At 43.7% G+C, this 24,769-nt stretch overlaps 1 protein-coding gene and 1 non-coding gene across 3 annotated transcripts in view; both read left to right on the top strand.

Annotated features, from left to right (window-relative positions):
* LRP1 (LDL receptor protein 1) overlaps positions 1-24,769 on the top strand; it is a 223,339-nt gene that overhangs the window by 163,951 nt on the left and 34,619 nt on the right. For both annotated transcript variants that reach the window (XM_075681667.1, XM_075681666.1), the window contains 8 exons: positions 738-964; positions 3,287-3,475; positions 5,594-5,732; positions 9,109-9,329; positions 12,994-13,128; positions 19,429-19,548; positions 21,783-22,025; positions 23,524-23,640. In XM_075681667.1, coding sequence (XP_075537782.1) covers positions 738-964; positions 3,287-3,475; positions 5,594-5,732; positions 9,109-9,329; positions 12,994-13,128; positions 19,429-19,548; positions 21,783-22,025; positions 23,524-23,640 — 1,391 coding nt within the window. The remainder of the gene's footprint in view (positions 1-737; positions 965-3,286; positions 3,476-5,593; positions 5,733-9,108; positions 9,330-12,993; positions 13,129-19,428; positions 19,549-21,782; positions 22,026-23,523; positions 23,641-24,769) is intronic.
* On the top strand, positions 24,603-24,677 carry TRNAS-GGA (transfer RNA serine (anticodon GGA)). The gene has a single exon. It is a non-coding gene; the product is annotated as a tRNA-Ser (tRNA).

Below are 24,769 nucleotides of genomic sequence, written 5' to 3'. Positions count from 1 at the left end.
TCTTTTTCATGATAGTGTTTGAGAATGTTGGTGGAAGATCTCAGTTCGTGTTCTGTTTGTTGTAAAATCTAGCTGTTCTTTGTAGCCCTGTTAACATAATGAGTATACTATAGCCAAACCCAATGTGTGCAGGTTGTTTTTACCTTCAACCTATCCCTTTGGCAGGAAACTGTGGCTGAAATGCATCATTATGTGATCATTCTCCTTGCATTAAGGCAAGGAACCACAATACATCCACATTTGCCAAAATGCAGTGCTCCTGTATTTCTTCCCTCCCTCCCTCCCCCCTCCCTCCCTCCCTCCCTCCCTCTTCTCTCTCTCTGAAGCAACAAGAAATGTCACAAAGGCTAGAGATTGTTCTTGAAGAAATAGCTTCCTTTTCACTGTGCTTTTCTTTTTCCTCCCTCTCTCTCTTTTTTATGGCACAGGACATGGCAGCATCTGCTGTTCTGCAGAGCTCTATTCGCTTAATTTGGTCGTCATCAAAGTCTTTGCAAGTTCTTCCTATACAAACCCTAGCTGGTTCATGACTAAAAGAATGACAGGGGAGCAGGTGCACTTACTTATAATGTGGTGACATATGCGCAGAGAGCTGTTGCTTAAATATGCTTTTTTTTTCATGCAAAGTGCTCAGAGAACAGATCATGAATAGCAAGGAAGCTGTTACAGTATTACCTAGTTGGTCATGTCTTGGCTGTCACTCTCTGATAAATGGGCTTTCTTTTTTTCATATTCAGCTATATGTACTGGACAGATTGGGGCGAGCACCCCTACATTGGAAAAGCAGAAATGGATGGCACAAATGTGCACGTCCTGGTGAACGAGTCTTCAGAGTCAATGGGCTGGCCCAATGCTCTCACTTTGGATTTGATCACTCGTCAGTTGTTTTGGGCTGATGCCAAGCATGACTACATTGCAACGGCCAATTTGGATGGAGGCAACATCCGCATTCTCGCTCGAAATGGTTTGTACACTACTGTTTCTCGTACATATTGGCTTTTTGTACATAGAGCTTTGGCAAGTGGGCAGTGTGCATTCTTAAAACTCATAGATCTGCCGCACACCTTCCCGATGTACAGGAGCTTTCCGCATTTATATTGAAGGCACAGCATATGTTGTGGGCTCCATGCTTGGCTCTGGCCCCTACTTGTCTCAACTTATTTCGACTATAATAGTTTTCACAACTTATTAGTTTCGTTTTGAACTATGAATGATATGAAATTTCTTTTTGCCTTTCTGCTCACATTACAGCATGATAGCCTGGCACTTGCATTGCCTGCTCTATATACATGCATGCTGACTCCACACAATATTCAGAGAAATGTCCAGTATGCTCACATAGCATTCTCAAGGTTGCAATCGCAAAACACTAGGGGTGTGCAAATATTAACAAATTTCAGATACCGTCAAATGCCATCAAACTTAAAAGGATGGAACTAGACCGAACGCTCTTATCAGGCGAGGCTGCAGATAGCACCCGCCAAGAACATCTGGCATGATGACAATTAATTACAGATGAAAACGATGAGGTGCTCTAAACATGCTCACAATATCTTTAATATCTATATTGGATTCAATAACTAAGTACTTCTCATTCTTCTTCATCTGGTCTCTTGTGTTTGCTGGCACTGTTTTACTATGGATATGAACCAACTAGCCCAAAAATATGTCTTGACCAGTAGGTATTTGAAAGTTTTCGAATATGTGGTTGTATACGAATATTTGAAACAATTATTTTGGTGGCTGTACGGAAGCAAACTTGGCTCTTAGCATATTTTTTCGTCTAATGTAACAATATGTGCCTGATCTAGTGCTGAATTTAGTGATGATATTGTGCTGCTGCGGAAACTTCACCTGTAGAGTGAGTTCAGCCACTGAAAGTCTAAGCTTTGGGGTAAGCTAGCCTTTCTGTAGCAAGAGGCATGAGCACAAAAGGGGATGGGGGCAGCTGCACAGGACAATCCAGCTGCAATAAGAATGCCCTTTCCAGGTGTATAGGTCCAATGGAATGATACTCCGTAGCGATGCCCGTACACACGGCCCTCACTATGCAGCCTGCAGCTCCCTGCAGCATGCCTATGTCGCGCCTCCATGAGCAATAGAGCGAAGGCCAATCTGCTACAATGATACATGCTCGAGTAAAACCCGGGATTTGTAGTACAGACCTCGCCGGCGATGGGTGTTCCACGATGGGCATTTTAGCATACCGCGATGCTTGCCAAAAGGCGCTATTCTAAATGAGTATGGGTGCATTACACACAGTTACTTGTACTTACAATCAAAACATTTTTTTCACGCAATCGAAGGTGCTCTCTCCCTGCTTCACATAGTACAAGGTAGCATATCTCCCCTTGCATTAGTGGTTGCACTATATTTTTGCAAATGCAGTACCTTGGCAACCTTGAGTCAGCCATGTGTCTCACTCTGAAGGAAAACAACAGAAGGGGCTTGCTGCACAAGCTGTGATGCCTGAAGTCTTGCTTGCATTTGGCACAAAACAGGAAAAAGAAAAGACGATGTTCTTGCAGTTTTTTTTCAAAGCAAAAGTCACTGCAAACAATACAAAACTACTTCGTTTTGGTTGGATTTGAGCGCAGCTATTGCCTTGCTCATTTGTTACTTTTACATCCCCAGTTCCAAAACTGAGCTTATTATTTGACAGCAAATGCAATGAGTGACAGCTGGCACAGGGTCTAATGCCTCTGTGTCTATGGGCATTTTATGCTTTATAATAATGCATAGGTTGGCAGGTTAGTGGGAATTACTCAATTTTCCAAGTTAACATAAGTCAGAAAAACAATCATTTAGTGTAATGGCTTACTAGCCTAATTTTTTTAATTTTTTATCTTTGACAATGCGATGGCGATGTTCCAACCCATTAAAATAACCAAACTTGTTAATAAATCCGTGTCTATATGATTATCTTATATTAAATTTGCTATTCCCTGTTCAGTATGTGTATCTGATTCTCATTCGAAATTGTTTATATTTGCACACAAAACACCCTCGTATATGGAGTTAAAACTGTCTAATGAATGCAGGGGAACATGATGTAATAGACTGTTAGATTACTGCTGTGAACTGATTAATATATTACTGGGGCCAAGAGTCATTTCTACAAAGTAGGAGCCTGCACTGCATTTGCTGGAAGCAGCTAATGGTAGATCTTGTGACAACTGCATAGTGCACTTAAGTGTACTCCATAACAGCACATTCTGAACGCTTCAGTGAATTCCATCGCCTTTGCAGCTCTCATGCTGACTGTTACTGCACTCCTGCTTTTTAGGGCCCTCATCTCCGTTACACCATGTATTTGCTATGACACTGTTTGAAGACAAACTGTACTGGACTGACTGGGAAAGCAAGGCGGTGCTGTACTGCAACAAAAACAACTGCTCTAACATCACCACACTAGTTCGCACTGCCATTCGACCTATGGACATCCAGGTGCAGCACCCTCTGAGGCAGAGACCAAGTGAGTTCACCAACATTCTGTGACTCAGTCTTGTTCTAACAAGTCTTTTCTGTTCCTGCATGAGGTCATTGCTTCTGATGTTTGTTTTTTTTTTACATCAATTTGTCCCATCTTTTGCCACTCCTTCCTGAGCTTCTTGATTTCAAGATCATTCTCAATGGCATCTTGCCATGTTTCTTAAGGCAGGTGTCATTACCCTATCAAACTTGAGCAGAAAAGCTCAAAACATATAAGCCAAAGCAGTAGGTTGTGCTCGCAGGAGAATAATACTGGTGTAATTGACTGGAGCTGTGAAGCTTCGCACAGCTTTCTCTATATAGAGAACTGAACTGTACCTTTTTATTTATTCCATGTAATTAAAGAAATTGCAGCTTTCTGTGTTTGAATTTATTCTGTTAGCATCCCACTTGTGCATGATTGTCATGGAGAGGACAGTAGCTTTGTAAATATATTATTGCTGCCTTTATGCTGGCATAGTTCACATGTTTCTTTATTATGTGCCCAGGCTATGCCATTCTCCTCATCAACCTTAGTTGCAATAAACATCTTAATCATTCTCAGATATCATTGACTGATTTCACTGATTTGATAACAACTAAAGTTCGACATCGTCATTTGAACAAGTGGGAACCTTTTTTGTAATGCTACATTTACTGATAGGAATTTTTTTGTTACACTACTTCATATACTGTGTTTTATTCTATGCAGTCACAACCAATTTTTCAAACTCCCTAGGGGCCGCAAAAGCACCCGAAAACATAAATGCATGCCTTTTAAGGGCTCGAACCGCCACAGGCGCATCCAAAATAGCTCTGAAGGCTTGCCAGTACACTTCTTAGGTGTGTCGGTGCTCGTACTGTGACAGGAGACAGTGGGAGAACACTTATAATTAATACATACTGTGTCCCATAGCAGTTGCGCCCTTCTACTCTTGGTATGCTTCACCGCGTAACAGCACTGTATTGCATTGAAGCTGGCTTTTGGTAACTGGCATTATGTAATATGTACTGCTTTCTGTGCCTTGAAGCCATTGACGAGTACTGGAAAGGCGGAGTCAGTACCATTGCTGGAATCTGCAAATTCTTGCAATGAAGAACGCTGCACCGAACAGCTGGAAGCTTGTAGCAAACATTGAATCAGCCAGGCCTAGCGTGGCCCATATCAGCTAGGTCTAGTGTGGCCTTGGTGGTGGCTACAGCTGCCAGGGAATCGGTGTGTGTGAGCGCAGGTTCGAGGCCGCCAGATAATCAAAATGGCAGTGGTGGTAGCTTTGATTAATGCTGTTATGGACCTCAGAAGATCGGACGGCAAAGGGTTTCAGCATCCGAAATTTCAGACGTCCTTATCCTATGGGGTGCATGGCAGTGCAGTGAAGGCATTCGATTTATTGGCCATGTCCAAAAAATCAGGCATCGCAAAGATTGGTCATTGACTGCACAGTGTTTTTGGTCACACCACGATCATTTTGTTATGCAAGCAATTCAATAAGTGTTGTGTAGCGTATTTTAGTGCTTATTACTACTGCCATTATAAATTTTAAGAAAGCATATAGTGAGTGCATGTTTTATATGAACTTTCGAAGATGGCTTCCAGGCAGTGCTGATTCACTGTACCATGAAGCTACACTGCACTTCAGCAGAGAACACTGGGGAAAGCAGCGGTGATTGGACTTGAATGCTTCTGTAACTTTGTTTTGTGCCGACGGTTCTGTCAGGTTGATTTTATAAGGATTTATGCATTGCTGTATGCAATAATTTAAACTTATAGCAATGTTCAGGTTATATGAGCACAATTATTTTTCCCTTCTTCAATGGTTTTTATGGCGGATAGTAGTGATACAGGATGTGGTGATCTTGAGTACTTGCAAGATTACTGACCAGGTGTAGCTAGGTAGAGGGCTACATTGGCCGTCGCCTCACATAGTTTTGTGTGTGCTTCCCTAAAGGGGTAGGTAATAAGTGTAAAGTGTGTTACTTTGACCTTGACTTTCCTTTCCCTATTGTGTATGGTAAGTGTGCCAGCCAGTTCGTATCTTTCTACTGTCACTGTGTAACAGTTGTGTTCATGGCTTCAAAAATGTTGTGCTTTTCGTGAACACTTTCCTTTCTGTACCTGCAGTGCCTGACAACCCCTGCCAGGATAATGGCGGCTGTGCAACATTGTGCCTGCTCAAAGCTGGTGGAAAGTCCACTTGTGCGTGTCCTGAAAATTATGTCTTGCAAGGGGACTCTGTGTCTTGTGAGAACAACTGCACCAGGTGAGACACCTGTGCAATGTGCTGTATCCTCACATACATATAAGTAGAGGAGATATTTAGGGCCTTTCTATTAAAGTAAAGCCTGATTAAGTGCAAAAGCAAATTTAGTGGAAGTGAACATACACATCCATACTGTGAATAATGTGACTATGCTACGGTGAACCAGAAGGGCACAGTAATTGTACCATGTACATACTTTGCTTGAGTCACCTTGAAAGAAAAATTATAACAGGCCATTAAGCAGAACTTTGCTGCTCCTGTTAGCAGTTGAAGAATTTTGCACATGGTTAGCATAGCAACAAAATAATCATAGCAGCAGCTCATAGCAACAAACCATCAAGACAAGTTGTTGCAAAAGTGTTGTATGAAGCAGCAACTGGTGTTAATAATAGCACTAAGGTTCTGGTTTCGCAAACATTTATATTTTTAGTCATATTGTTTGTGGTATGTATGCTGTATTGTCTACTTAAAGAAATTATTTCTGCAGGAACTACTGAAGTTGCTTATTGTAAGCATTGTAATGAGACAAAGCATGTCACGCATATTGCTGCAATGAGTAAGAGTTAACGTTAGTTCTGGTCAATGGTACTGTCAAATCTTTATGTCTGTATAACAAAAGGTCAGTTCAAGCACAACTTCTTACAATGTTATCAAACAGCTTGTTCCTCACAGGATTGTTAGTGTCTGGAGAGAAAATTTTGATCTGGCAATGCATTGTGGCATGTTGGTAACAAGGAGAGCTAACTACGTAGTGCGGTTAATGTTGTGTGTACCTTTGCACCAGAATTTGTGGCAGTCTGGTATTTCGCAGGAGTACCAACCGCTGTGGTTTTGGGCTTAGTTAGCCACGGCGCCGCGTCATCCATCTCCTCACGTAATCTAGTGCATGGATGTGTGTACGCTTCGGCCGCTAAAGGGGGCGCTCTGAGAGCTGCGCTTGTAAGAAAACACGGTATTGCCCTAAGTTAACGAAAACAGTTTATTTGCTTCCAGTGGCACCCAGCCATGCAAAAACATCCGGTTCCAGGCGCAAGAATGAAAAGGGCTCCCACACAAAGGGCGAAAAATACAGAAAAGGGTATTGCTAGCATGTTGCTTTAGGAGGATGGCTCCCCGCAACACACCTCTAGGGAAAAGCATCCCCGCAGCTATTCTGTGTGCTCTCGCAATAACCAGTGGACCCACTCACGAGAGCTAGGGCAATATCTGTCTGCTTGGGCCTCCAATAAATGTTATGGGAACTCCGCCGTCATCATCATCGGAGCCACTGGCATCATCGGAACTCCTGCATCGGAGCCAGCAGTCGAAGAAGTGGAGGACGAAGTGACTCGTGAGCGCAAACGATGGTTCGAGGCTTGGCTGGGTGCTCTTGAGGCACGGCCGGCCAGGACTGGGGCTTGCTTGTGTGGACTGAGGGACCACGCCGTTCCCACATTGGCGCCCATAACGTGGGGCCCCGGCTTCGTCCAGGGACCATTCGTGATCAAGGGGAAGGCAGGTGGCCTCCTTTCCACGGCCAGTAGCGGCACCTGCCTGGCCTGGTATATGACCATCTTCGTGGTGCAAGCTGCAGCTCTGGCGTTCGCTCAGGCGCGTTTCCACTGGCTCCTCCTCTGTCACCGTCATCAGGTCTGGCATGGGACACGGGGCCGGAGCTGTCTCCTACGCACTACTGAAGCTCCCGGCGCCACCGTTAGAGCAGGGACCTGCCAGCGCGGTTACTGCATCAACGTAATGCAGTACTGCATCAATGCAACAAGTTGAAGCACGGAGACCACGCGTGGCTCCAAACCTGGCGGCGTGGCCGCATCCTGCGACTTGGAGACGTCAGAGAGCAACGACTGTACCGTTGATGGTAAGGGAGCCGCCAAGGCACGCAAAGGCAAGCTGTATAAGAAAAGGAGGTCTCGGAAGAACCTCTCGTCGGGTAGCGATGCCGAGAACAAGAATGGCACATTGTCCTCGTTCGAGCCCGAGGAGGCGAAGTCTCAGACTCTGGCTGTGGTTTCTCAGTGCCGGCCAGCAGCGGCGGCAGCAGCAGCAAAGACAAGGATGACGATGATTCCGGAGAAGAGGAGTTCAACAACGGCTACGAGAACCTTAGGGGTGCTTGAGGTCAGTTGCCAGCTGTAGTGGAAGCAGCACCATTCGAGCGACGATCATCATCATCTGCGATCTTGCGCTCCTGTTAACTGCGTGATGCGGTGCCATGTGGTCTCTGTACGGTGGGATGGCAGCGAGTGGGCGGCTGCTACTTCCGGTGACCTGCTGCGTGCACTCATAATAACGAGGTTGAGGAGGAAGATCAGACTCGGTGTGCCTCCGGGAATGGTTTAGGGCCTTCTGGTTCCTGCAAGACCTCGACAACTTGGAGGCTCCACCACCTGGTCTGCCACATCTTCGCGAAGTGTACCTCTAGGAAGCCAGCCAGGTTTAGGGTCTTCGGGTTCCTGGAAGACTTTGGTAACTTGGACGTTGCCTGCTCCGCTGATCCTCGTTCTGTGCAGCAGTTTGCAATGTTTGCCCACCGCCGGGAATGCGGTACCGTCACTGCTAGCAGCTGTGGGCCAGTGCCTTTCATTGCCTACGCAGAGCGAGGGGCAGTATGGAAACTCCGCCATTATCATCGGAGCCACTGGCATCATCGAACTCCTGCATCGAAGCCAGCAGTCGAAGAAGTGGAGGACAAAGTGACTCGTGAGCGCGAGTGGTGGTTTGAGGCTCGGCTGGGCTGTGGCAGCCCACCGTGTGAGTTGGCATAGTATGGCCGAGTTGCACTTATCGGTGGCCTAGGCCCCGCTTTTCAGCTTAGAGTTTGGAAAAGGGGCAATATGTGTTAGGTGCTCACCGTAGGTGCAAGGCATTGCAGGTGAGTTCAAGTCCAAGTGAGGCCCAAGCAAAGGCGCTAGAGCAAAAACATGTACATACCCTGTGCTGTCCTGGAGAGGTCTCGCGCTGCTCTGCCTGTCATGGTGCCATAGCCAGCAGTGCAAGCGCCACCACTTCAAACCTGTTCATGGAAAAAGCCACCCTAGATAATCGTTGGGAGCGGAAAGGGAGAGGCGTAGGCATGACAGAATAGGCAAACGCCCGCGCCAAGGTGCTGGGGTACACTCTGATTCCCACAAGTTGCAGAAAGGAACTGAGTAGATAACTTCTTGTATCCAGTTACTGAAAGTTTTGTTGTGTAATTGTAGCCTAGCAGGGTACTAAATACACTCTAGCCTCAAAATCATGCATTCGTGAAGGAATGCCAGCAGTGTCACACAAACTGGTATCCAGAAGAAAGAATAAAATCTCTTGTTTGTTTTTACTTGTTCACCTACCAGATGTGACTTGGTGTCAAATGTGATCTCTATTTTTCTTCTCTCTACAGTTCTCAGTTTGTATGTGAGAAGACATACAAGTGCATCCCCTCGCTCTGGCGCTGCGACACCCAGGATGATTGTGGTGATGGGTCTGATGAGCCAGCCAGTTGTCCACCATTCCTGTGCAGCCCTGGCCAGTTTCAGTGCGCTGATGAACAGTGCATCCAGCCTAGCCAGTTGTGTGATGGCAAGCCACAGTGCACAGGGGGCGACGACGAACACGACTGTGGTAGGTTTACCTCTGTCTCACTTGTAAGGTGTTGTGCTCCTGCAAAAATATTCAGTGAAGCAGTTTTGTTGCATTTAAAGCAACTGCATATAGGTTTATTGCAATAGCAATATATGGACAGTCCAAGCGCATTTCTGCCATTGCTGTCACCGTGATGTTCCGTATAAAGTCCAAATACGATAGCATTGTCATCACGCACTGTACGCTGTATGTGTGAGTGAAAGCCCCCAAGGCTCAGCCGGTGATCACGGCTCAATCTCGCGCACGAGAGATGGGAAGGGGGGCGGAAGCTTGTACACCATAAGTACGTGGAGTGCACCATAAGTACACCATAAGTACGGTAGCTTCGTATGCTCTGTGCTTTCGACGTTTAGCTTGCATTGCAGCAAGAAACAGCACGAAGGTCAATTCGCTCGCTGCTGCTACCGCGCTTCTTCGCACTAGCGTTTGACAGTGAACTTCTGCAGTCGTTGAGCGAGATGTGTTCATGTTTACGCTGTGCATGCATGACACCATGCTTGTTAATTTAGTTATGAAGCGAATGCTTGCAGGTTTATATGGACAATGAAACTAATATCCTTACTTCATATGGCACTGTCTACTAATTTGCTATTGCAATCGGTGCTTCGCCTTTTGGGCATAACTGCGACTTTTTTATTTCACAGCGTTGCTGTGTAGAATTGTATTGATCTTGCATCTCTTGCCACTTCAGAGCGTGATCATTGTAAACTCTTAGGTAGCTGTCACATGAAAGACTAAACAATAGCAGCAAAGAGCATGCCTTTTATCTGTGTTAATTATCTGGGCATTACGGTAAGGAAATTATTTGAACCATTACAAGGCATCGTAAATAAATGTTGGAAAGGTTTATCATCAGTGAGAACAATGCCGGGACTTGCATGCGTAGTGGGCAGGGCAAATCATAAGTTAAGCTCACTAAGGACCAACCTCCAAGAGCCAGTGTTCAAAATTGGTTTGTTGTTGACATCTAGGCAGTAACTAGACGGGATGTATTGTTGATGTACTTTTGTCACTGTATAGCAAGGCATGGTTCCATGCGATAGCTGCAGTGTTATCATGGCAGAAACATGTGTCATGAGGTTTGCATTCATAATCATGTGAGACTCATTTCTGCTGGAATTACGGCATGGTCATTGCACAGCATAACATGGACATGTTGGCACCATGTACCACCACGACGAAAATACACTGGCAATACTGTATTTATTCTAATGTAAGGCCAGAATCCTTAGCTTCAGCATGAAAAGAAGTTTGGAATTTCTGTAAAAAGTAAGAGCTCCAACCATGTAGCCACAGCATGTTTTTTTGCTGACCACACCTCCTCAAGCTCAAGAAAAAATTTAGATGCACTTAGCAGGCCAGAATTAACTACAAATGGCAGAGAAATGGCAAGCTGGGCAAGTTGGTATTGTTGCATTGCAGGGAACCAGCACATAGACAACACAGGCCAGTGAAGTGTTGTGTCTTTCTCTTCTTAGTCTAGGTTTGCCATGCACTAATTCCCTAGAACACAATCACGAATGGGCAAAAGCAAAATGTCGTATGTATTCCTACACTCGCCAGTACAGGTGACATTAGCATCATTTATTTTCAGACATTGAGTTTAGCAGCTACAGAATGTTCCGTAGCTGGCTACAGCTCAAAACAGTGCTCAAAACAGAACTACATCTTACAATCAGTAAGCATAATAGTACATGCAGCAAATGCGGCAGCTTTGAACATGACTGCAACTCAACAGAAAAGCCCGCTCTGTACATAATTTCACTTCCACATATGGAATATGTATTTTTTCCCACCATAGTGTGTGGGAGTCTCACCCGTGCTCTTGGGACAAAGGAATGACGGTACAGTAGTGCATAAAATCACAAATGCATTTATTCCACCTTTCATGCACTAATGCCTGCTAGCCGAATTGCTATCCATAGGATATGCCAATGGGCACGCGACAAATCTAGGAAGTCCAACTCACCGCGACTGAATATCGAGCAGATATGTTCGCCCCATGCTGGTCACCAATGCCATGCTGCAAACGATCATGCCTCGCGAGACGGTCTTGCAAATGCATGGATCAGCGCCCATGCGAAACATCCGTGCCGCTTGCCGACCCCGTGCCAAAGAGGAAGAGCCTACTCCCTGTCACAGCTGCGTAATCCCGCCGTTAGGAGCAGCACACTGTGTGCTGCTTCTCCAAGAGGCATCAGACATCATGAAGGGACATCATCATGAAGGGACATCATCTACGAAGACGTCATCGCATGATGTCATGTTTGATGTGATTACGTCATCAGGCGATATTGTCACGTAACGATGCTGTTACTCTCATACATTCGAATTACAATCTGAAACTATCATGTCTGTAGCTTGTGTGTAAGTTGTACTCTCCGAATTTTCTGACGCAACTTACTTTGAGAAATTCAGTTCGTTCAATGACGCACTTGTCCTTGGTGGAGGGCCTAGAAGAATGAGGATATATGCTGCACTTCCGCACACATATGTATGCACACAATGTATCAGTCCTTGATGTGTGGCCGCTCTGCCCATTGCATCTATTGCACAGTGTGTGCTGCAACCATAATCAACATTATGGCAACCGCTGTCCAAAAACCGTACCTCCACCTAGCAACCATGGCCGCTCAGACAGGCCTCTACTAACAGCCAGAAAAGGGCTTTGTCTGCGTAACTTTTTCGCAACTTCCGAACGAACCGTGGGTGTGCCAAAAATCCACCATAGCTGCTCCCTGAAAGACGACCGATCACGGAAATCTCTCTCATGATTCAGGAACCATGTCTTGGCTACCTGAGAGACATAAACTGATACGTTGTTTAACCTCGATGTTTCGTTCCAGTTGTTGTATTCGCTGACACGATTGTAGTTGTCGAGCCAGTCTTCAATGTCCTCACCAGGCAAGCCAGAGAAGATTTCAGGATCGCGATACCGGTTGATGGCAAGGCTGGGAGTGGGGATGGCAGGCACTTGAACCGAGATGGTGGACGCTGCGGTCTGGTCTTGTGTCATGGCGGCCTCTTGGCGTAAGCGGCATCCCGAACGTAGCTCCAGGAGAGATCTTGAAGTGGATTGAGGTCGAAGGGATCTTAAAGTGCCTCCACCACTTGAAATACCACGGTCGAGACGACGCTTTATTCCAAGAAGGAAAAATGGTGCCGATGCAAAAACGAACACAAGCCGATGATTGATGATGACTTTGTACAGATGAAGATGAAGTCCGCCTAAATGCTTACAATATGTTTTCTTGTATATTCGAATTACAATCCAAAGCTATCATGTCTGCAGCTTGTGTGTAAGTCATACCTTACAAATTTTCTAACGCAGTTTACTTTGAAAAATTTAATTATTTCAGTAAGGAAATTGCACTTGCCGGAGGTTGTAGAGGAATGAGCACGTATGCTGCACTTCTGCACACATGCATGTGCATGATGTTTGTCGCTTGCTGTGGTGGTGCTGGTCTAACATTGTCTGACGTCGGTTGTGCCTGTCTAACGTCACCAACAGGTTTGCTGTACATCCACTTTCACCAGGTGGAATGGAGGCAAATTTTTCTTTCTTTTTCCCTGCAGTTCATCAAAATGTACCGAAGTCGTACTATTTTAAAGGAAAAATTAATTTATGTACATTCTCTTGCAGACAAATATACCTGTTTGCCAAGCCAATTTAAATGCCCTGGTAACGGGACATCACAGGCATACTGCATATCAGTGGCATCGCGTTGTGATGGCCACATTGACTGCGCAATGGGAGGCGAGGATGAACTCAACTGCCGTAAGAATTTGTTGTCTACTCTTTTGTTAATACTGTGTGTGCTTTAGCATAATCCTGTGCACTGAAGCTATCATTACAGCTTCTCTAGTTTCTCATACTGGCTCCTTGTGCCGTCTTACTGAAGCTAGCTAGTTAATTGGTTATTCATAAAAATTAGAATTAAGATTGGCATTAAAAAGCAAACAATAACTTTACCAGGTATTTCATGACGTTAGGCCAAGGCTAAGCAACGATACTTTGCAGATGTGTCATGACATTTACGAGATCCTGAGCAAATAAGTATTGAGATACAGATACAAGATACTAGCAAATCAATTGTATCTGATAACGATACTCGCCATTGATGTCTTAAGATACTTTGATACATTAGTTACTTCCTTAATGTAGCTCCACTACAGGGGCCTCTGTGATATTACAGGTGTTTACTTGCAAATTTCACATCTCCTGCAAGCAGACCGTGTTCCTTTCAAATTTCGTTTAGTTTCCTTTTTCTTTTTTTTTTAATTAACATTGTAACCAATCATTATAACGCCATTCTAAAACAGTTTTGGGGGCCTGCTGGCTTTACATCAGGTCAACACAGGTATGCTGCTGCACAATCAGTGATTTTCCCGTGCCACCTCTGCACTCAGTACGGTGCACTGCTTTTATCCCATCCCAAAGTATGTCAGCATCCTATTTTGCTATGTTTTCATTTGTACATATTTGCAAATGTTTCACACTAAGCCTTAGTGCATAATCTGTGTATTACGCACTGAATAGCTTGCACAAGTTCTATGTACACAACAGCGGTTATAAACAATATGTCGTGCCTTGTACTTTTAATTTTATACATCATAAATGACAGTAAACATAGCCCGGACTATCAGGGTATTTAAATATGACCCCCACAACACACCATAAAGTTGAAAGAATGAACTTGGTGACATATGCCACTGCCCCATTTCAAATGATATGCTCATATCTTCATTATTATCATCATGACTACAATATTGTGCGATTGTACTAATGTTCAAAGTGCATGCAAGTAATTTTAAGCGAATGTTAAAGTTTGAGGTGAAGCAGTATGCATTGCTGATGGTGGTCTTGCAAAGCACTCATCTTGATTTGACGTTTTACCAGTCAGATGAAGAAACAGTAGATCGTATAACACCAGATAATGTTTGAAATAAAGGGAAAAATCAGACATCCACCCAATCGTAGCAATTGGTACGATTGGGTGGATGTCCCATTTTTCCCTTTATTAACCAGATAATGTTCCACCTAAGAGAGCATGCCAACTGTCTATAGCTGCGCTCACCTCTTTGGTAGAAACTTTGTGAAAATATGCTCGCAAACTGTGTAGGAGGTATCGGTGAATGCCCACTTTTGACAACTCGTCTTTTGCATTCTCAGGAGAGAGCGTTGAAAAACATGAAAAAATGTTGGCATCTTTCAACAAACGCTAGCTCACAGTGATAAAAAATGTCCAAATGTGTCACGAAATCAACTATTAAATATTAAGTTCATGGATGTGTGGACAGCATCAGAGGAAAGGGTGTTAAGTCAAGGTAGAGCAACAACCTATTGTGTAGAGGTGATGAAGAAAAAACCAGCAATGGAACTATTGGCAGCGAGGCCTTACGGAGTCACCATCTCTCGGAAGCAGCTCGCTTGCGTAGTATGAGAGATAAGGTTTGGCTGTCGGCGCTCAATAAAAACACCATGCAGGAGCCCTCCTGGACATTTCTGTAAGTACTCTCGAAACGACAGAAGTGCTTTACTGTCAAAATAATATTCTTGGGCAAACAGAAACCACATAATGGTTTACAGACGCTATCTTTACGAAATACATACAGTGAATGCCCACTGCGCGCAGTTGCCGCGATGGAGTCCCCCGAACCCTTGCGTGAAAAGTAGGCAATCACTGAGTGCAAATTATGTGAAATATGCTCTTATAGCGGGCTGTCTGTATAAATAAATAGAGCATAACAGAATGAAGCCCGAATGCAGCGATCGCATGCGTTCGCAGCGACCAACGGCGCCTCTGCATGCACGTCTGCGTACAATGTCTCGCTTTCGCTGCGAGCGCGTTTTCACACACACCGTGCCGTGATCTTTCATCACCATCATCATCAACAGGATCCTCATCAGCAGCCTATTTTATGTCCACTGCAGGACGAAGGCCTCTTCCTGCGATCTCCAATTAGCCCTGTCTTGCACCAACTGATTCCAACTTCTTCAATTTCCTAATTTCATCGCTCCACCTAGTCTTCTCCACCTAGCCGTCCTCGACTGCGTTTCGCTTCTCTGTACCCATTCTGTAACCCTAATGGTGCAACAGTTGTCTAACCAATGCATTACATGACCTGCCCAGCTCCATTTTTTTTCTCTTGATGTCAATTAGAATATTGTCTATGCCAGTCTGCTCTCTGATCCAAATCGCTCTCTTTCTGTCTCTTAACGTCTTGCCCAGCAATCTTCGTTCCATCACTGTTTGCACGGTCCCTAGCTTGTCCTCAAGCTTCTTTGTCAGTCTCCAAGTCTCTGCCCCATATGTCAGCACTGGTAAAATGCACTGATATTAAACCTTCCTTGTCAATGAAAATGGCAAGCTTCCAGTCAGGAGCTGACAATGTCTGCCATATGCAATCCAACCCATTTTTATTCTTCTACAAATTTCCTTCTCATGATCAGGGTTTCCTGTGATTAATTGACCTAGGTAAACGTACTCCTTCACCGACTCTAGAGGCTGATATTGCATGCCTTAAAAGGTAGCCAATACCTATTAAAGTGCTTTCAAGTGTTGTCAAGTGTATACCCGAAGCGGGAAAACCTACCCACTTAATCAGAACCACAGCACAGGTGGGACTTCAAAACTTTCAGTTTCAGCTTGCCTTGGCATTTCTGAAGCAGCCGATGCGGCCGCTGTGTCCATGTGATCCCTCATTTCACGTTACTACGTTTTTCGTGCATTTTTTTCCCCATATCATACGAACGAGGTTCTACTGTATTCAGCACATTTCATTATCATGTCAAGGTATCCGTATTTATTTATATAATGAGGTAGTTGTCTGTTTAAGGCAGTAAGTTTTAAAGATGTTAGGATAAACGTAAATGAACCTGCTTTTGAAATAGCAAAACATGGCTGGAGTGCTGAGTAGAGGGAATGTAGCAGGGTGTCTACCAAATGGGAAAATCGGGAAATCTCAGGGATTTTGAATAGTCTGGAAATGCTCAAGGAAAACTCGGGGAATGTGTGCGGAAATGCTCAAGGAAAACTCGGGGAATGTGTGCTTCTATCAGGGAAAATCAGGTGTAATTTTATTGAAAGGGTACGATAGTCGCAGTAATGCTGGCTCGACTAACAAAGAGGAATCGTAAGGAATCTACTTTGACTGATTGTGAGAAGGAATCGTGTGGAAACTGCATGAGAAATGGGGACCAAGACACATATAACATGAGCGCTGTGTAGTCCTCATTTCTCACACAGTTTTCTCTACAATATGCGATACCAACTATCTCAGTGTTGCACCTTTTTGCTGATAGATCATGAGAAGAAAAATTACACAGGACAAAAATGGGTTAAAGGGCACACGAAGGCATTACCAAATCATGACCGGTGACTTACTGCTATCCTTGAAAAGAAAAGTTGTACAATCATTGCATTCTACCTGTACTAACATAAGGGGCAGAAGCTTGTAATTAACAAAGAAGCTTGACAAGAAGTTAAGGACCATGTAAGAGCAATGGAGAGAAAAATGTTAGGCATAACAATAAGAGATGGGAAGACAGCGGTGTGGATTAGAGAGCAAACAAGGGCAGCTGATAGTCTAGTTGAGATTAGGAGGAAAAGACCTGGACAGGGCATATGATGCGTGGGACAGATAACCAGTGATCTATTAGAGTTACAGAATGGGTGCCAAGGGACGGGAAGCGCATTTGAGGATGGCAGCGAACTAGGTAGAGTGATGAAATTAGGAAATTTGCAGGCATAAGATAGGGTCAGCTGGCACAAGACTGGAATGATTGGGGATCGCTTGGAGAGGCCTTCATCCTGCAGTGGACGTAAATAGGCAGATGATGACGATGGTGCTCGTTAATTGTTATAACAGCCATGTTGTTTCTTCTCCTGTTATCTAAATTATCACTAATGGTCAACTTCTGATCAAATTTTGTGCAGCTGCCTAGAATAATCTGGCAAATAGTGTCTTGCAAGTCAACTGACCTCAAACAACATGCCGATTCGAAGGCAGATGTGTGACTGCGACTAGCAAAATAAATACTATAAAGCGTTGCTCCCTTGTTTAGGGCCCGCTTTTACAGCTTCGAATTTTGAGCCATGAGGAACAACCAAGGGAAATCTTTGAAGCCTTTGCTATTCATCATAGCTCAGAGACTTGTTTCAGAGTCCCATCTGTTAGGTTACGCAATAGAGAAATCGCTTACCTGTGCGATTAAGGCATGCATCGTATGTTGAACTTCACCAGCTATTTCTAATTTGATTTTATGATATTTAGTTTTGTTTCTTGATTATATGTTGTTTCTTGTCTCTCTTTTCCTCCTTTTCTAAGGTTTAAAAGCTGCTTTGCGCAAAATAAACCTTCAGTTAGTGGTCGTCACTCCATCTTGTGTCTTCTTGTTTACTTCTGTTCTTAGTGCTGTTTGCTTTCGAAATCACGTACAATGTAACTAGCTCACCAACGCATGTTATTCCATTACAGAACATATATGTTGGCATTTAGTAGTAGCTCTGTCAAGGTGTTTGTAAAGTGGAATCAAAGTATACTCAAGACCTGAAGTGATATAAATAAGTATTATAGATTATATGTTTCTGCACTTTGCAAAATATTTACCAAACGATGAGATGGAACTGGAATACATTCCACGACATGTGTTCAAAATGTATTGCTCGAAAATGGTTGTAAGCACATTTCTAGCAAAAGTGTGTATGAGCACTGGCTTCCATTGTGCATTTGCAACATTTCACCTAGTGGCAATATTTCGGAAGTTCTATAGCAAAATTGTATTAATTATTGATACTAGTGCGATACAGCATCCTATTTTCTCAATAATGTTCAGTTATTTAAAAGTGAGCTAGCATCACTGTGTCATCTCTTAGAATAAACTTGAACTACCATGAATCACTTTCCTTGGTGTTTCTGAATGTCTTCGTGGATTGCTATAAGTGTATTCTGCACCTTAAGATACACGATACTTCTTATGATCAATCAAAAATGCAGATACTGATACTTGTCTTGCTGAATGTGTCATGATACGGATACAAGATACCCAAAGAGTATCTTAACATACTGTCTAAGATACGTTATCTGAGATACATTATCTGAGATACATGTATCTTCGATACTGCCCGGCCCTGTGGTGGAGTTTTGTGCACCAACTAAAAGACGAAGGCAGGAGAGTAGATAAACACTGTGAGGACATCCACCCATGTTGGTGAAAGTAGGTGGCGCCCAGCCTAGTAAACTTGACAGCACAAGCACATACTAGTTTGGGGTAAAATCCTAACGTTGTGGAATGCTACCAACTCACCTAAACCAGTTACCTTAACTTGGCAGTGTCTTTTCCTGCACTTTTCCAGCACTAAAAGGACCAGGACCCAAATAAGCAGAACAACTGCAGAATCCATGTCATCACGCAATAATGTTGCCTGTGCATTGATTTGTGTGTGAAACAGAAGTTTACTACCCATAATTTTTTCTGCTATTAGGCAGTTTTTCCTCAAGACATACCTAGAATTTTTAAAGAGCAACACTTGTCCAGTTTTTTCCTGTCCCTATAATATAAGCGTTTTCTAGTTGTTTTTCATATTCACATTAAACTTCTGCACATGTTATGTGTTGCACTGTGTTTATGTTAAGGAAGCTTTACTTTTATGTTTAACTGATAATCAGCCAGGTTTTATATGCCAAAGCATTGCAGTGGCTACAAGTGACTTCATAGTCGATTGCACCAGATTAATTTTGTTGATCTGAAGTTATTCAGCATCTAAATCATTCTTGCATTTTGTTGACCCCTTTGGAATACATCCACCATCTAAGGGAATAGAACTGGCAACATTGTGCTTAATAGTTGAAAACCATAGCATTAGGCCATTAAGGGAAATTTTATCCCTCTGTTAAATATGTGATAATCAAGACCTGTTGTCATTCTCTTTCAATTAGCATTGAAAAAGAAGTACAGGCAAGCTGTTGTGTGACTGAAACATTTCTTTCGTTTGTTGGCTTCTTATGATATGACTAATAAAAATCAGGCCCCTCGGTTAACCTCCTTTCTTCTCGTTTGAAACATTTCTTGCAGCACCAAAAACTTGTCCAGCTAATCAATTTAAATGCAACAACAGCCGTTGCATCCCTGATGTGTGGACTTGTGATGGAGACAATGACTGCTTTGATGGATCAGATGAACCACCTAACTGCGGTAAGCACCTTTACATTTTCCCTCCCATTTGTACACAATCTTAGCCTGACCCAACATTATCTCGCCTTGCCTGTGATGTTACTTTGCATTGCTTTACTTGCCCTAGCTTAGCATAGCTTATCCTGATCTAGCTGGACCTGTCTAAAATTTAGGACTGATTAGCAGTTACCATAAAGCCTTTTGGGGATTCTGAGTAGGCAAAAAATAAATAAATAAATAAACAAGGGAGCCTCTTATCAGGGAGCCAGTTTCACGCAGTTCTGTTGCGGTAATTCCGTACCTTCATAAGGTATCGCACAACATTAAGAAAGTGGCGAGCAGGCATAACGTTCAGGTTGCCTTTTTGGCGCCTTGCAAGTTGTCTAAGCTTTGTGCCATGAACCGAGAGAAACGCCCGGCTTGTTCAATTCAGCATCAGAAAAAGTTCACTGAATGCAGGACAAGTGTCGTCTACCAAATCCCTCTAAGCTGTGGTCACAGCTATATCGGACACACAGGTCGATGTTTCAATGACCGTGCAATGGAACATTGTCGTAATCTGCGCAACAGTGAAGGGAACTTTCTTGCAGAGCATTGCAGAGACTGCACTAATTGCCGCCCTCAGTTCGAGAAAACTAAATTTTTGAAGTTTGGAAAAGACAGGTTCGAGCGGGAGATTGTGGAAGCCTATTTCATCAAGAAAGAGGGAAACAAATGCGTCAGCAGGCCGTCCATTGTGCTTAGTGACAAGGAGACTACTTTTTTAGGTCTAATTTAGGCCTCATGTTAGAGTGATTTCATTTAGGTTTTTCCATCTGTCTTCCTTTTATTTATCTAGTTTTTATTTTGTTGACGGTTTTCTAGTGGCTCTTAAGCTTTTTCTTTTTTTTTAACGCAGACATTGTTCTTTAGACCCTTTATCTCAACTGTTATGTCGATTTCATTGTTTGTCACATGGTTCATTTTTCGCGCGGTCACACGTTTTATCAATTTTTTAGGGGAGTGACTATTAGAGATTTTAGTTTTGACGCAGACATGTACTTAGACGCCTTTATTCATGTTTTTTCCGTGTTATTCGTTGGTCATTATTCCCGTAGTCATGCGGGTTTTATCACTGACTGGGCCTTAGGCATTTGAAGTGTGTTATGTTGTGGATAGTTTGATAGTGAAGTGTAAACGATATTTTTTATGTCTCGTTTTTTCTCCCCGTTGGCTTGGAAAAGACTATGCTCGACGAATTGCTTCCCTTGCTGCTCCACGGGTGGCTCTTGTTCGCTCATTTGATATTTTGGGCCAGATATGATTCCTGAGTGGTCGACAGATTGCTGTATTTTACTTCTAAAGCTTCGTGTGTGATTCGGCTTGATTAACCTACATAAGGCAGGCTTGTTGCGGAAATAAACTTAGTTGTGAGTGGCGCCGGTCCTATCGTGGGTGTCCTCCTTGGGTCCTGGTCTTCTGCGCCTTACCTTTACTAATTCAAAAAGGAAGCATGCCGCCACTTTTTTGAAGGAGCTTGAGCTTGAGCAGGCTGATGCCGAGATGCAGGTATCCCACATCCAAACCAAAGTAAACTCTTTAAAGCAGTGAAACACAACACTGAGGCATTGTGCGAAGGCTGAGACTATGTCTGGGCAGTTGATATTGACACGCCAGCTATTGAGAGAGAATCTCACTTGTGACAAAGTTTAGGCCTCATACCAATGAGTTTGCTATCAGTTGATAGAAATAGCTCATACTTGAAAATATTTGCTTCTGTATGCATCTCCTTTTTATTCGCACTTGAGAATGTTCAACTCAATTTGCAATAGGTTTTACCATTTCTTTTCGAAGATATTTTATTTGCTGTTATTTTACTAGCCCCTCCCTTCCATTTTCTCTTGGAATAAAATAAACGCTACTTCTTACTATTCAAACTTGATTAAGTGTTTCTTCTTTTAATTTTTTTAACATGCTTGCTAGAGAGTAACCGCATCGGCCAACATGGTGTCAGCCTGTCTTGACATAAAACAAATTTTTGGGTCACTCGAGGAATTTTTCAAAGGCACTCAGGGAAAACCTGGAAAACTCAAGGAATTTGAAAATGTCAACTTGGTAGACACCGTGTCACACGGCATCATCGTGACCATAATGGGTACAGCAAAATGACCACTATTCCGGTCTCTGCGGACTGGGTGTGCATTTGCGCAGATCAACTCTCCATGTCAGCCATAGAGGCAATATTTGGTAATTTCTGCCATTCCCTTTTCTTTCAGCTGACAGAGAATGCCCTCCAAATTCATTCCGATGCTCATCTGGCCGCTGCATACCCTTGGCTTGGCGCTGTGATGGTGACTATGACTGCTCAGGTCGAGAAGACGAAGGCCCTTCATGCGATGAAGAAGCCATGAGCTGCCACCCATCTTACTTCCGTTGCAACAATGGCCGATGCCTGCCTGGCCACTGGCAGTGTGACTTTGATGATGACTGCGGGGATGGTTCGGACGAGAAGGACTGCCGTGAGTGCACACGGGTTACTTCGGCTCACAGATTGACTGTTGTGTATTTTTCTGAGATACACGAGAGGAAAATCTTAGCAGCGGCCATACAAGTGCTCATTGTGCACTGCAGGGAAAATGTTAATTATCACTTTCAACCCTGAACTGCAGGCACTGTTCTTGCTTGAGCATCATTCTGATGCTCTGAGACTTCTTTCTATAATTAAAATGCAGCTGGAGTTAGTAAGACAATTTATACTTGGTATGCAGCTTTTGTGCTAAATCATTGGTCTCACAGAGTTTCAAGAACAGTGGCATTCACCGGGATTACAAGTACAGTTAAACCTCGATATAACAAACTTCAATATAACAAAATTCTCGATATCTGAAGTATTTAACTTTTCATAACCTCTTGTCTATAGAACACAATGTATTTTATGTATTTAGAACCTCGATATAACGAAGCATGTTTGTATATGATTTCAATATAACAAAATTTCACTTCCATCGCAAAGGAATGCCCAGACGATAAATGGAAACTTCCGCGGACGCAAATGATCAAATGATTCAATTACAAGCTGCTGCTTGCAAATGCACCTCTCAAGTCGCACGGGGCACGATAAAAGTGACCGCCAAAGTGGAGCCGCATCATCCGTATACAGTCCAAGTGCGATAAGGTCCTATTGCTCCCCATGCACTGTGTGCTTTAGGTGCAAGTGAAAGTGGGCGAAGCTGAATCAAGATGGTGGCTCCACGAGTGGCACTTTCCCGCGTGTGCAAAGGGAAAGAGGAGCGAGCTTGCGGTAACGCAATCAAGTCCGTGTGAGGGCCGGGGGGGGCGGAAGGTGTAGTTGGTGTGCGCCTTGGCCGTGGCTGTGCGTGTAAGCGGAGCTGAGCGCATACACAGCCGCGCACCCTACTTTAGAGGTAATCTGCTGCGTGTGCAAAGAGCGAGCATACCGAGACGATGTGGCGTCGTGTAAGCTGTTTTCTCGCATGGTTAGTATTCTAAGTTGCGTAATCTCAAGTTTCGGTGACGCATTGAAGCGAGAGACAGATAAAGCATTTGCTCCTCGCTGCCAGCGCTTTTCATGATAGCGTCAACCCAGTGTGGGTGACGCTATCAGCTGCGGGGGTGGAGCGCACGCGAAAGCTTCGCTTAATTCGCTTAATTCGTACCGGCGACGTGAAGATATCGTCGACGTGGCATGAAACCGTATCATTCGTCGCCGACTCCCAAATTCATCAAAATGAATTGTTTTCTCATTCACATTTGCTTTCTTTGATTGCCCAATATTTCAGAAAATTCTGTGGCCCCTTTACGTAAGAAAAACTGATTGACAACTGCACTTATTTCCATAAACGGTTGAATTTCAAAACAACGAAATTTCGATATAACGAAGCAAATTGCTGATTTTACCTACCTCGTTATATCAGTGTTTAACAGTAGTTGTGTTTGTACCATCTCGTAAAGAGTTTTACAAAAATTATTGCTGCTTTCTTTCTTCTTGAATGACAGAACGCCGAAGTTGCCTGAACAACGAGTTTCAGTGCGCAAATGGGAGGTGCATCAAGGCTTCCATGCACTGCAATGGAGAGTTCAACTGTGAGGATCGCAGTGATGAGGCCAACTGTAGTATGTATTCCCTTTCCTTTGTCTTCTGTTTCTTTTATTACCATTCTAAGAGACCTGGATGTTAGTGTTGTCATTGCTGGTTGTCACAGTCTTTCATGTTGGTAGTAAGGGAATTGAAGGTCCCCTTAATAATAATGTGATACAGAGATTGAAAATTAGAAGTATTGCAGTCGGGCATGCCTGTCTTCTTAATCACTGGAGTTGTCACACTATCTGTAGCAGTAATTCTGTTCTTGCTGTTTGCAATCTGTCTTATGCACTAGGCAAAAGTTTGAAAGATAAAAACAAATACAGTCAAACTTCAATATACTGAACCTCAATTTATTAACAAAATTCACAACATAACAAACTATTTTAATTTCTCGATCTTAGTTCCATGGTAAGCCATGTTTGCTTTTTTGTCATTTGACAAGGTAATTTCATGATGTTTCGATTTAACAAAGTTTTCGGCCATTTCATGCTTGTACTTGGAAAGCCTGTAAAGTGCTTTGTAAATTGTAACTGTAAAGTGCACATGTTGGTGGTGGCCGAAATATAGCATGAAAACTATAAAAATGTCGGCCGAGGCAAAAGTTATTTCAAGCATCCTTCTGCATAAATAATTTGAGCAGAAAAGAAGCCGTCATAATCGCGCCCGAGAGACACTGCTGCACATCTGTGTCCTGTCCACAGAAACACATGCCTATCCGCCATCCCCCTCTAGTACACGCTTCTCCTTTTTGCACGCGGGCCACACTCCATATCTTGGAGGTAATGTGTGGCAAGCGCAAAGGCTGAGCCGAGACAGTTGTTGCTCTGATGTGCATTGTGTTACCATGACGTAGTAGTTCTGCGGAAACCTGCAAGGTGGAGAGAAGTAATTCTCTCCACCTTGCGGGTTTCCGCAGAACTACTACGTCAAACACTTGCCTTTGCTTCGTGTGTTGTCGACAAATTCGACTTCGCCCTTCCATCTGCTAGCCGCCTGGTTAGCTCAGATGGTAGAGCGGCTGCCCCGGAAAGGCGGTGGTCCCGGGTTCGAGTCCCGGACCAGGACGAATTTTTCTTCAACTCTGAGGCTTTTCTTTCGAGGAACCCGTATGGGTTTCCTTTGTAGCAATTGCTACGAACGGGTGGATGTCTGATTTTC

The sequence above is a fragment of the Dermacentor variabilis genome, chromosome 2, assembly GCF_050947875.1.
Source record: "Dermacentor variabilis isolate Ectoservices chromosome 2, ASM5094787v1, whole genome shotgun sequence".
Taxonomy (NCBI): domain Eukaryota; kingdom Metazoa; phylum Arthropoda; class Arachnida; order Ixodida; family Ixodidae; genus Dermacentor; species Dermacentor variabilis.
Note: the sequence above shows the minus strand (reverse complement) of the source record. Positions and strands in the feature narration are given on the sequence as shown.